The sequence below is a fragment of the Arvicanthis niloticus genome, chromosome 1, assembly GCF_011762505.2.
Source record: "Arvicanthis niloticus isolate mArvNil1 chromosome 1, mArvNil1.pat.X, whole genome shotgun sequence".
Classification (NCBI taxonomy): domain Eukaryota; kingdom Metazoa; phylum Chordata; class Mammalia; order Rodentia; family Muridae; genus Arvicanthis; species Arvicanthis niloticus.
In genome coordinates this window covers 150,646,191-150,659,598 of record NC_047658.1, presented here as the reverse complement: position 1 = coordinate 150,659,598, position 13,408 = coordinate 150,646,191, and the positions used below count along the sequence as shown (strand labels likewise).

The following is a 13,408-nucleotide window of genomic DNA, read 5'->3' as shown; positions in this document are numbered from 1 at the left end:
AATGAACTAATCTCTGTCATTTTAATTGATACATAGACCTATCTAGGTTACAACTTATCTTTCTTCAGGTTTCTGATCACATTGATAGCTTAACAGTTAAAAAGAAAAATCAATCAATCAAATAATCAAACAATCAAACAAACAAAAACCCAATAAGCAACTAACTCTTCACCTCAATGTAATCTAAAACTATGTTACTTAAAAAGGCAAACAGGTTGCCTTGCTCACAGGCTTCATATTAAACAACCACTCTCAACATCAACTGCCTGTATCTCATAATAAGTTATTGAATGGAAAAATATAAAATTTAAAATTTACTTAAGATCTGAAAAGAGTGTTTATAGGTCTAAAAATGATTAAGATTGATAATACAAATGACAAAGGCTAGAGGACATTAAAAAAACTCGAAAGATAATTGGAAAATGAATTAAGGCCAGCTCTTCACCCAATCCCAGAATACCCAGAGGAGGTTGGACTCCCAGAAGCTCTAACAATCACAGGATCTTAGGTGAGAAGGCCATGACACGCCCCCAAACAAGGAGTAACTGGGACTCTCGAAGACCCAGAAACTCTCTCCCAGTGGCGCGGGCTCCTTCCAGTCTGTGCCAGTGCCCTGAGCAGACCTAGGGTGCCAGCTCTGCACCCAATACCAGAACCCTCAGAGGAGGCTGGACTCCCAGGAGCTCTAACATACACAGGAACATAAGATCATAGGATCACAGGATCTCAGGAGTTTGGTCACACCAGGATTTCAGGATCCCAGAAGCAGCCTGACTCCCAGGAGCTCTTACACCCAGGATCTCAGGATCACAGGATTATAGAGACAGCTGGACTCTGAGGAGTTTTGACACAACCAAGATAACAGGAGAGAGAGTCTCCAGTCAGAGACAGTGAGTGCAGGTAGTACTAGAGATAACCAGATGGTGGAAGGCAAGCTCAGGAACATAAGCAACAGAAACCAAAGTTACTTGGCATCATCAGAACCTAGTTCTCCCACCATAGCAAGTCCTGAATACCCCACGACACTGGAAAAGCAAGATTCGATTTAAAATCACTTCTCATGTTGACGATAGAGGATTTTAAGACGGACATAAATAACTCCCTCGAAGAAATACAGGAGAACACAGGTAAACATGTAGAAGCCTTAAAGAGGAAACACAAAAATCCCTTAAAGAATTACAAGAGAACACAACCAAACAGGTGAAGGAATTGAACAAAACCATCCAGGACATAAAAATGGAAGTAGAAACAATAAAGAAATCACAAAGGGAGACTACCCTGGAGATAGAAAACCTAGGAAAGAGATCAGGAGTCATAGACACAAGCATCACCAACAGAATATAAGAGATAGAAGAGAGAATCTTAGGTGCAGAAAATACCATAGAAAACATTAACACAACTGTCAAAGAAAATGCAAAATACAAAAAGGTTCTAACCCAAAACATCCAGGAAACCCAGGACACAATGAGAAGACCAAACCTAAGGCTAACAGGTATAGAAGAGAGCAAAGATTCCCAACTTAAAGGACCAGTAAATATCTTCAACAAAATTATAGAAGAAAACTTTCCTAACCCAAAGAAAGAAATGCCTATGAATGTACAAGAAGCCTACAGAACTCCAAATAGACTAGATCAGAAAAGAAAAATTTCCCATCACATAATAATCAAAACACCAAATGCACAAAACAAAGAAAGAATATTAAAAGCAGAAGAAAAGAAAAGAAAAGAAAAAAGGTCAAGTAACTTATAAAGGTAGACCTATCAGAATTACACCAGACTTCTCACCGGAGACTATAAAAGCCAGAATGTCCTGGACAGATGTCATACAGACCCTAAGAGAACACAAATGCCATCCCAGGCTACTATACCCAGCAAAACTCTCAATTACCATAGATGGAGAAACCAAGATATTCCATAACAAAACCAAATTTACACAATATCTTTCCACAAATCCAACCATTCAAAGGATAATAGAGGGGAGATTCCAACACAAGGGGGGAAATTATACCCTAGAAAAAGCAAGAAAGTAATCTTCCAACAAACCCAAAAGAAGATAGCCACACAAACATAACTTCACCTCTAATAATGAAAATAGCAAGAAGCAACAATCACTTTTTAAAATATCTCTTAACATCAATGGATTCAATTCCCCAAGAAAAAGACATAGACTAACGAACTGGATATGTAAACAGAACCCAGCATTTTGCTACATACAGGAAATGCACCTCAGTGACAGAGATAGATACTACCTCAGAGTAAAGGTTAGAAAACAATTTTCCAAGCAAATGGTCCCAAGAAACAAGTTGGAGTAGCCATTCTAATATTGAATAAAATCAACTTTCAACAAAACGTTATCAAAAAAGATAAGGAAGGACACTTCATACTCGTCAAAGGAAAAATCAAGATGAAATCTCAATTCTGAACATCTATGCTCCAAATGCAAGGGCACCCACATTTATAAAAGAAACTTTACTAAAGCTCAAAGCACACATTGCACCTCACATAATAATAGTGGGAGACTTCAACACCCCACTCTCAGCAATGGACAGATCATGGAAACAGAAACTAAACAGAGACACGGTGAAACTAAGAGAAGTTATAAACCAAATGGATTTAGCAGATATCTATAGAAAATTTCATCTAAAAACAAAGGACTATACCTTTTCTGTAGGGAGTGGGTGCCTCGGCCAGCTAAAATGGCACCTAAGCTTATGAATGGCACCCACCTAATTTTATGAATGGTGCCTGACTTCATCACACTCAGCCGCCAGCTTACACTGTACAGACTCACTGCCACGTAGTATCAGGCCATTTGACTTGTGCCAATGGTGTGTGCCCACGTGGCAGGCTCTGAGTGACCAGGCATGGGGATAAAAGGGAAAGGGAAATTGGGATGGGGGGCTTCCAGAGAGATTGTAAGAAAGGTTCCTGAGTAAAGCTGTGTTGGGAAGAATCTCGTGTTGTGTCGCTCCTTTCTGCGGGTTGGAATGGGTAGTGACACTTCTCAGCACCTCATGGTACTCTCCAAACCTGACCATATAATTGGTCACAAAACAGGCTTCAACAGATACAAGAAAATTGAAATAATCCCTTGCATCCTATCAGATAACCATGGATTAAGGCTGGTCTTCAATAACAACAAAATCAATGGAAAGCCCACATACACATGAAAACTCAACAATGCTCTACTCAATGATAACTTGGTCAGGGAAGAAATAAAGAAAGAAATTAAAGACTTTTTAGAATTTAATGAAAATGAAGACACATCATACTAAAACTTGTGGGACACAATGAAAGCACTGCTAAGAGGAAAACTCATAGCTCTAAGTGCCTACAGAAAGAAACTAGAAAGAGCATACACTACTAACAGCTTGACAGCACACTTGAAAGCTCTAAAACAAAAAGAAGCAAATACACCCAAAAGGAGTAGATGGCAGGAAATAGTCAACTCAGGGTTGAAATCAACCAAGTAGAAACAAAAAAAGGACTATACAAAGAATCAACAAACCCAGAGCTGGTTCTTTGAGAAAATCAACAAGATAGATCAATCCTTAGCCAGACTAACCAGAGGGCATGGAGACAATATTCAAATTAATAAAAATCAGAACTGAAAAGGGAGACATAACAACAGAAACCGAGGAAATTAAAAAAAAAATCATCAGATCCTACTACAAAAGCCTATACTCAACAAAACTGGAAAATCTGGATGAAATGGACAATTTTCTAGACAGATACCAGGTACCAAAGTTAAATCAGGATCAGATAAACCATCTGAACAGTCCCATAACCCCTAAAGAAATAGCAGCAGTCATTAAAAGTCTCCCCACCAAAAAAAAAAAAAAAAAAAAAAAAAAAAAAAAAAAAGCAAGCCCAGGACCAGATGGTTTTAGTGCAGAATTCTATCAGGCTTCATTCTATGAAGCCACAATTACACTCATACCTAAACCACACAAAGATCCAACAAAGAAAGAAAACTTCAGACCAATCTCCTTTATGGATATCAATGCAAAAATAATCAATAAAATTCTCTCAAACAGAATCCAAGAACACATCAAAGCAATCATCCATCATGATCAAGTAGGCTTTATCCCAGGAATGCAGGGATGGTTCAATATACGGAAATTCTTCAACACAATCCACTATATAAACAAACTCAAAGAAAAAAAAAACACTTGATCATCTCACTAGATGCTGAGAAAGCATTTGACAAAATTCAACATCCCTTCATGGTAAAAGTCTTAGAAAGAACAGGAATTCAAGGCCCATACCTAAACATAGTAAAAGCAATATACAGCAAACCAGTAGCCAACACCAAACTAAATGGAGAGAAACTTGAAGTAATCTCACTAAAATCAGGGGCTAGACAAGGCTGCCCACTCTCTCCCTACCTATTAAATATAGTACTGGAAGTTGTAGCTAGAGCATTTAGACAACAAAAGGAAGTCAACGGGATGCAAATTGGAAAGGAAGAAGTCAAAATACCACTATTTGCAGATGGTATGATAGTATACTTAAGTGACCCCAAAACTTTCTCCAGAGAACTCCTAAACCTGATAAACAACTTCAGCAAAGTGACTGGATATAAAATTATCTCAAACAAATCAGTAGCCTTCCTCTACTCAAAGGATTAACAAGCTGAGGAAAGAAATTAGGGAAACAACGCCCTTCACAATAGTCACAAATAATAGAAAATACCTTGGTGTGAATCTAACCAAGCAAGTGACAGATCAGTTTGACAAGAACTTCAAGAAAGAAACCAAACATCTCAGAAGATGGAAAGATCCCCCATGCTCATGGATTGGCAGGATTAATATAGTAAAAATGGCCATCTTGCCAAAAGCAATCTACAGATTCAATGCAATCCCCATCAAAATTCCAACTCAATTCTTCATGGAGTTAGGAAGAGCAATTTCCAAATTCATTTGGAATAACAAAAAACCCAGGATAGTGAAAACTATTCTCAACAATAAAAGAACTACCTGGGGATTCACCATCCATGACCTCAAGCTGTACTACAAATTAATAGTGATTAAAAACTGCATTGGACATATGTTCCCGACCCACCTTTGCTTGCCTATATCCCAGATGGGACAACCTGCCTTGCCTCAAGTTTTTAGACCCTGTGGAACAGAGAGTCAAAAAGAGAAGTTATAATGACTCATATTTTTTTTAATGTGCACTTGGTTTGCTTGTAGCTCGGGACTATCTTCCTATATCAGTTCATTTAGCATCACTGGAATTTCTGACTTTTGCTTACTTGTACATCTCTTGTCTCTAGTGTACTATTACTCTGCAGAAGAAGATTAGGAACTCCTGGGACTTCTACACCATTCCTGGATGGCAAGGGCAGTGCCAATACTAACACCCTTTCTAATGAACATGAGCATAGCAAGGTCTGCCAGCATGAAAGCAGCAATACTTATTAAGGGAGATCAAAATTTCAAATATTTAAGCCAACAATGATTGCTATAAAAGTTTGTCCTCCTGACCTCAGAAAAGAAAACGTTGAGTCAATGATTTGACTCATTGGGACAACTCAACAAGGAGGGAATGTTACAGTCTGATACTCCCCACTTTCCAAGCATAGCTGTAGCTATTTTGTTCCATGCCCACCAGTTCTTTCCTATTGTTGCTGTACCATGCCTACCAGTCACTGACACAGAGACGTGACTTGGCACAGAGCAAAGACATGCTGACCACACACCCTGTTTTGTTCTGTCTGTTCTGGATGTTCTGTATGAGGTTTGCTAACTTTAAGAAATTCCACAAGGCTTTACATAGGACCCCTCAAATCAAAGGTCAATATGAACTATTGTGTCTGAAATATCTTGAGTCAGAGCTGACCACTGGGTGGTACTTCCTGTTCCTGTGTATGAACTCATTGTGAGGTTTGTGGTTTTATCCTTTATGAGCTGACAGAAAAAGATATCTGTTGCCATAGTTCAGATCATTCTGAGCTATGCCTCTGATCTGACCAGTATTAAGGTGCACATTCAATAAACTACTTTTGCTTAACTGAGATTAGTGTTCACATGGTTTGTGTGGCAATTTCTGAACTCCAACAGTCTCTAGCTATTTACTAGCGGGGTGAGTATGTTGATGAAGTTAAAAACCAAGTGTTCTTGCAGGGTCAGAGCACCGATTCAGTCTCAGCCATATCATATATTTCCTGGGAACACAGCACCTCAACTCAAAACCTACAAGATCCGTCTCTCTAATGGGGAGTGGACACTTTGTGTACCTGTCTGTTTCTCAGATCGGTAGAACTAGGATGTGGGGCTGAGGCCTTGTTAGAAGCACTATAAAGTACCCTAGGGAGCATCTGGAAGCCATAGAACCTCAGGGGTTACAGAACTTAGCCAAGATTGGAGACACCAAACATTGTACAAACTGCTATGTGTCCTTCTGCATCAAGAGTTTACAGCTTTCTAAGTGGTCTCTTTCCTCCTCTCTTCTGCCCCCTGTGTGACATCCTGGTCTTTCTATAGGACTCCCCAGACAACCATAGGGACCATGTCTGTCCTAGGGAAGGGCTGACTGTATCCTTCTGAACTGGAATGAGTCCTCAGATGACTTGCAGCCTCTGACTCTGTGTTGACTGAGGTCTTCCCATGAAGAGAATCTGACTGTACCTGTACAGAGAAGCCACTGGAGGACAAACCCTGAAGTCACAGGAGGAGAGGAAAGGAAGGCGTGGAGCAGAGCCAGAGTACCAAGAAAAGTGTCTGAATGGGCTCCGCACTGCGGATCACTAAGGTGTGTTGGCGCCAGAGTACAGACAATGCTATCTTAACAGGGGAACTGAGTGACAGTCCTTGTGACACTGAGTCATGTTTTAGTCTGCCAATAGCTTAGGTCACATAGGTCCTTTTCCTGTCCCCAGGGAAGGATTATATGTGTCCACACTGGTGACCAGAGAGCTTTCCCCTCAGGTGAGGGGTAGGAAGGTTTGTTCTTTGGCTCTCAGTCTTGTCAGAGAGGTCTTAGTCCAGAGGGCTTCAGGAAGAAGGGACAGCTGCAGGCCGGATAGAGAGTAGAATGTGAAACATTTTGTAATGTAAATATCTGAAGAGCATCTTGTTGACTGGCATGTGCTGCACCCTGACAACCTACCTAGAGTAGCAGAGCCACACACCTGCACACTTGCGTGTTAGAGGAGCCACACACCTGCACACTTGCGTGTTAGAGGGGCTTGCCTCGCCCTCCTCCAGGCCAAGCCAGCCTGATCTGGCCATCTGAATGGTTGTAAGGATAACCAACCCCTTTTTTGTACTTTTCCTTTTTAATGGCTTCTGCTCCTTTGCAGTATACTCAGTGTATGTTTCCTGACTGGGCTCAGCATGTAGCCCATGGAGTTGGTATGATACCTTATTCCCATGTCCCCTAGGTAGAACCTGGTTCTGTGGCAGGAAGGAAGAGCTGGGACAGGTAACCAAGTAAGTGATACAAAAATTTGTTCTAGGGCTGCTGGTTACCTCTGTGCTGCATTGCTACCCTGCAGCGGACCCTGCACATGGTTTCAGAGCTTGGTCCCCAGCACTCACGTTAAAGTACTCCCAATATTTAAAGATATGACACAGTGGTAGAGTACCTGTCTAGTATGCCCGAGGTCATAGGTTTAACAAACAAACAACAAAACACCCTAGGCTACTTTTACTAGAGAGGTTAGCTCAGGATATAATCCCAGCAGGCTGAAGCAGGAGGATTACCATGGGTTCAAGGCTAGCCTGGACTGCATAGAAAGTTCCAAGACAGTCTAGGTGACACAATGAGATTCTGAAAAATCAAACAAAGAAAACAAACCAGTTGTGGTGATGGACACTATAATGCCTGCACTTGGGTAATAGACCCAGAAAATCAGACTTAAGGTCATTCTCTGCTAGAGAGGGTCCCAGGCCAGCCAGGGCCACATGAGAACCTGTCTCATGAGAGAGAGAGAGAGAGAGAGAGAGAGAGAGAGAGAGACAGACACAGAGACAGAGAGAGACAGAGACAGAGACAGAAAGACAGAGACAGACAGCTAGAGAGACAGAGGCAGAGACAGACAATAGAGAGACAGATAGAGAGAGAGACAGACAGAAAGACAGAGAGACAGAGAAAGAGAGAGACAGAAACAAACACAGACACACACACACACACACAGAGAGAGAGAGAGAGAGAGAGAGAGAGAGAGAGAGAGAGAGAGAGAGAACAAAACAGACACTCCTGCTTCCTAGTCCAACCAGGCTGTGTTCAGTTAGTTTACCAAAAAAAGGTAAGGGAAACCTGGACACAGAGGGGACACTGCCCATTACAAGACCCCTTCATAAGAGAGAGGGGAGGAAACTGGAGACACCCACTAACCCAGAACAAAGAAAGGTGCTTACTCCAGAGCAAGGTGTAGACCTTGCAGAAGGGAACCAGTGTGATCCCGTACAGGGCTCCCACGTGCAGCAGGGCCATGAGGATGATATTCCTCCAGACGTACTCCAGCTTGGGCGGGGGCCCCTCCTCATCCTGGTAGGTGGGGTCGTGTATATCTTCTTTCATTTCAGGACGGATGTCTTCTTCCAGGTAGAGAGGCATCGTCTTTAATTTTTCTCTTCCTTTCTCCATGACTCCAGAGAGAGGCGCTGTGATGGTAGTGGTGGTTGTGTAGGAAGGAGTCATCTATGAGGAAAGGAGTGGGAAGAGACTAGGATTAGGAGAGCAGACTCCAGAAGAAGGCGCTTCTGTCTGGCATACAGCATCAGGGTGCATTGGAGGTCCAATCTCTACTCCAGGGTCTGGCTTAATTAAGGGCTAGTGGAAGAGGAAGTCTGCCGGGAGCCAAACTCAGGAAATTACCTGCTGTTTTAGAAACAGTACAAGGTTTCTAGTCAGTACAAGGTTAAGAAAGGACGTTCACAGGTCTCAGGTCCCAGGAACTTAAAGAACGTCTGGCATTTCCTTGGAGCTGATTATGACAGTGGAATGGTCTAGGGTGATAAGATTATGACAGTGGGAAGGTCTAGAGCGATAAGGATTCCCTAGTAGGATAGCCCTAAGCAATGACCCTTGCCCAAACTTCCCGGTTTGCTGTGTCTTTATAACTTGCCCCCAAAATTAAAGTTTCAGAGCTTGACAAGAACCTCAGACTTGCTCTCATTCTTTGTGTCTCTTGTCCTTTCATTCGTTCGACCCCTTCCCTAAGGTCTCGTCGAATCCCCGAGATTGGTTGTCAAACGTAGAGGTGAAGGGGTGAACCTCTTACATCACTGGCAAGCAAAAGAAAGCCTCACATGTACACACAAAGGTACAGACAGAACCAGGTTATTCTTTAAAGCTTGTGAAACAAACAAACAAACAAACAAACAAACAAATTGGAAATTAAGTGTCCAAAACGCCATCTACATCTCGGCCAATGGATGGCAGTATAACATAGAAAAAGTGATCCAGGAGTTTTCAACAGTCTCTCCTTCACCTACAGGACACCTGCAAGTCCCGGGAGCATCAACTCAAGATTCCAGTGCCCTACAGGGAAAATCATTGTGGATTGAATTCTTGTACTAGTTCCCAACAGAGCAGACCAATCCAAAGTGAGGCTGTCGCTAGACTTGTTAGTAGCCCCCAGCAAGCTAGGCTAGGTCATCTGCCATCTGTCCCCAGCACACCAATTAAAGAGACCGTAGTACAGAGCATGAGACAGGAGATTTATTTCATGAGGCCATATTGTTACTATAGAAATTGGGGTTCCCTTGCTGAGTTTTAGTATGGCTAATAGTTAAAAGTAGCCACAAAAGGAAACTTAAGGACCATTTTATTAGCCTTTGAAAGAAAAACAGCAAAACAGGCAGGCTGTAAATCTCAGCAACTACCAAGAGGAGGAAGATGGAGACGATGGGAGAAAAGGCCCCAAGTCAGGGTCCAAGAATGCATAAGGTTGACAAGCTGCTGCCTGGTGAAGGCAGTGGTGTTGAGTACCTCAGAAAACCAGGGAAAAGTCTAAACTGTCTGGGAAAAACTTGTTTAGGGTTTTGGTTGCTAACAAGAGAGAGAGAGAGAGAGAGAGAGAGAGAGAGAGAGAGAGAGAGAGAGAGAGAGAGAGAGAGAGAAAGTTACTCTTTTTGAGATGGAACTAAGAAAATGGGAAAGCGTAACAGTGTTGCTCTGTGGATGTATTGCATTAAAAGATGTATTCTTGGGGGACTGGGCTCTGTAACTCTGTATTTTGATTGGTTGTAGTTTTCTATAATGATCTGTATCTGTAGCAAAGAGAAATTTCCTTGATGGGGTGGGTGAGGACTATACTTATATCTGGGTTCAAGGGCAAATATTTAGAATGTAGTTAGGAATTATATTTGTTTAGTAAAGTGTCAGTTGTAGGTTCTTTTCCTAGACTCATGACTTCATTCGTCCTGAGTAGTTAGTCATCTGAGTTGCCAGTACCAGATATGATTTTCCTTATTGAGCTGTTGGTTACTACCAAGGTGTGTGTGTGTGTGTGTGTGTGTGTGTGTGTGTGTGTGCCACTACTGTATTCTTAGGGTTATCATGCTATGCTGGTCGTTATTGTGGTTCATAGGTGTCATAGTTGGACAGGACCACTGGTTGTTTCCATCCTTTGGAAGCTTCCATAAAACCATTCCTTTTTGATTAAATGTTTTAGAGTTTTGTTTTAATCCACAATCACTAGTCTTCCAATACACAAATGTCAAGGATCCTGAGAAAAGAATCAGAGAAACAATACTGTCATGACAGCCTCGCAAGAGGAAGTGAAAGACTAGTACAATGACCATTTTAATCACTGAAAAAAGAAATTAGAGAAGATATCAGAAGATATAAAGACCTCCTGTGTTTATTGGATTAATACTGTGAAAGAGCAATCTATGAATTCCATGCAATCTCCATCAAAATTTCAAAGCAATTCTTCACAGAAACCAGAAAGTTGATCTTAAATTTATATGGAAACAGAAAAAAGAGGCAGGAAAGGAGGCAGAGAGAAGAGGTGGAAAGGGGAGGAGGAGGAGAAGAAGAAGGAGATGGAAAGATCTCCCATGCTCATGGATTGGCAGGATTAATTTAGTAAAAATGGACATCTTGCCAAAAGCAATCTACAAATTCAATGCAATCCCCATCAAAATTCCAACTCAATTCTTCAAAGAAATAGAAAGAGCAATTTGCAAATTCATTTGGAATAACAAAAAACCTAGGATAGTGAGAACTATTCTCAACAATAAAAGAACTTCTGGGGGAATCACCATCCTGGACCTCAAGCTGTACTACAGAGCAATAGTGATTAAAACTGCATGGTATTGGTACAGAGACAGGCAGGAAGATCAATGGAATAGAATTGAAGACCCAGAAATGAACCCACACACCTATGATCACTTGATCTTTGACAAAGGAGCTAAAACCATCCAGTGGAAAAAGGACAGCATTTTCAGCAAAAGGTGCTGGTTCAACTGGAGGTCAACATGTAGAAGGATGCAAATTAATCCATTCTATCTCCTTGTACAAAGCTCAAGTCCAAGTGGATAAAGGACCTTCACATAAAACCAGATACACTGAAACTAATAGAAGAGAAGGTGGAGAAGACCCTCGAATACCCAGGCACAGGGGAATATTTCCTGAACAGAACACAATGGCTTATTATCTAAGATCAAGAATTGACAAATGGGACCTCAGAAAATTGCAAAACTTCTGTAAGGCAAAAGACACTGTCAATAAGACAAAACAGCAGCCGACAGATTGGGAAAAGATCTTTACCAATTCTACATTTTGGATTAGAGGGCTAATATCCAATATATACAAAGAACTCAAGAAATTATACTCCAGACAACCAAATAACCTGATTAAAAAGGGGGTACAGAGCTAAACAAAGAATTTTCAACTGAGGAAACTCAAATGGCTGAAAATACCTTAAGAAATGCTCAACATCCCTAGTCATCAGGGAAATGCAAATCAAAACAACACGAGATACCACCTTACACTGGTCAGAATGGCTAAGATCAAAAATTCAGGTGATAGATGCTGGCGAGGATGTGGAGAAAGAGGAACACTCCTCCATTGTTGGTGGTTTTGCAAGCTGGTACAATCACTCTCGAAATCAGTCTGGCGGTTTCTCAGAAAATTAGACATAGCATTACCTGAGGATCCAGTTATACCACTCTTGGGCATATACCCAGAAGATACTCCAACATATAACAAGGACATATGCTCCACTATGTTCATAGCAGCCTTATTTATAATAGCCAGAAGCTGGAAAGAACCCAGATGTCCTTCAACAGAGGAATGGATACAAAAAATGTGGTACATTTACATAATGGAGTATTACTCAGCTATTAAAAATAATGAATTCGAGAAATTCTTAGGTAAATGGATAGAACTAGAAAATATCATCATGAGTGAAGTAACCCAAGCACAAAAGAACACACATGGTATCTACTCACTGATAAGCGGATATTAGCCCAAAAGCGTGAAATAGCCAAGATTCAACTCACAGAACACATGAAGCTCATGAAGAAGGAAGACCAAGTGTGGATGTCCTATTTAGAAGGAGTAACAAAATACTCATGGGAGCAAATATGGAGACAAAGTGTAGGACAGAAACTGAAGGAGAGGCCATCTGGAGACCATTCCACCTGGGTATCCATCCCATGTGCAGTCATCAAAGGTAGACACTGATGTGGATGTCAGGAAGTGCATGCTGACAGGAGCCTGCTATAGCTGTCTCCTTAGAGGTCTGCCAGAGTCTGACACATTCAGAGGCAGATGCTCACAGCTAACCACTGATCTGATCAAGGGTTTCCCAATGGAGGAGTTAGAGAGAAGACTGAAGGAGCTGAAAGAGTTTGTGGCCCCATGAGGAGAGCAATAATACCAACCAACCAGAGCTCCCCAGGGTCTAAACCACCAGCCAGGGAGCACATAGTGAGGGACCCATGACTCCATCTGTATATGTAGGGGAGGATGGCCTTGTCGGGCATAGATGGGAGAGGAGATCCTTGGTCCCATGAAGGCTGAACACTGAGTAGGGGGGGGGGAATTCGAGGGTAGGGAGGTGTGAGTGGGAGGGTAGGTGGGGCCACATCCTCATAGAAGCATGAGGAGGGGGGATGGGATAGGAGGTTCCTGGGTGGTGGGGGGAATGGGGTAAGGGGATAAAATCTGAAATATAAATATAATATTCAATAAAAATTAAATTAAAAAAGAAGAAGGAGAGGGAGAAGAAGAAGGAGGAAGAGGAGGAGAAGGAGAAGAAGGAGAACGAGAACAAGAACAAGAAGAACAAGAACAAGAAGAACAAGAACAAGAAGAACAAGAAGAGCTAAATGACAAAGAATAGAAACAAAACAAAATAAACAAAATCTGCTGAAGGTATCATCATCCCACATTTCAAGCTAGACCACAGAGCTGTAGTGATAAAAAGACTGTGGTACCAGCATAAA

At 41.6% G+C, this 13,408-nt stretch overlaps 1 protein-coding gene across 1 annotated transcript in view; it reads right to left on the bottom strand.

Moving 5' to 3' along the window:
• The window catches only part of LOC117716910 (acyl-CoA desaturase 3), a 41,476-nt gene that overhangs the window by 16,062 nt on the left and 12,006 nt on the right, over window positions 1-13,408 (bottom strand). The window contains exon 2 of the mRNA XM_034514029.2: window positions 8,366-8,648. Coding sequence (XP_034369920.2) covers window positions 8,366-8,648 — 283 coding nt within the window. The remainder of the gene's footprint in view (window positions 1-8,365; window positions 8,649-13,408) is intronic.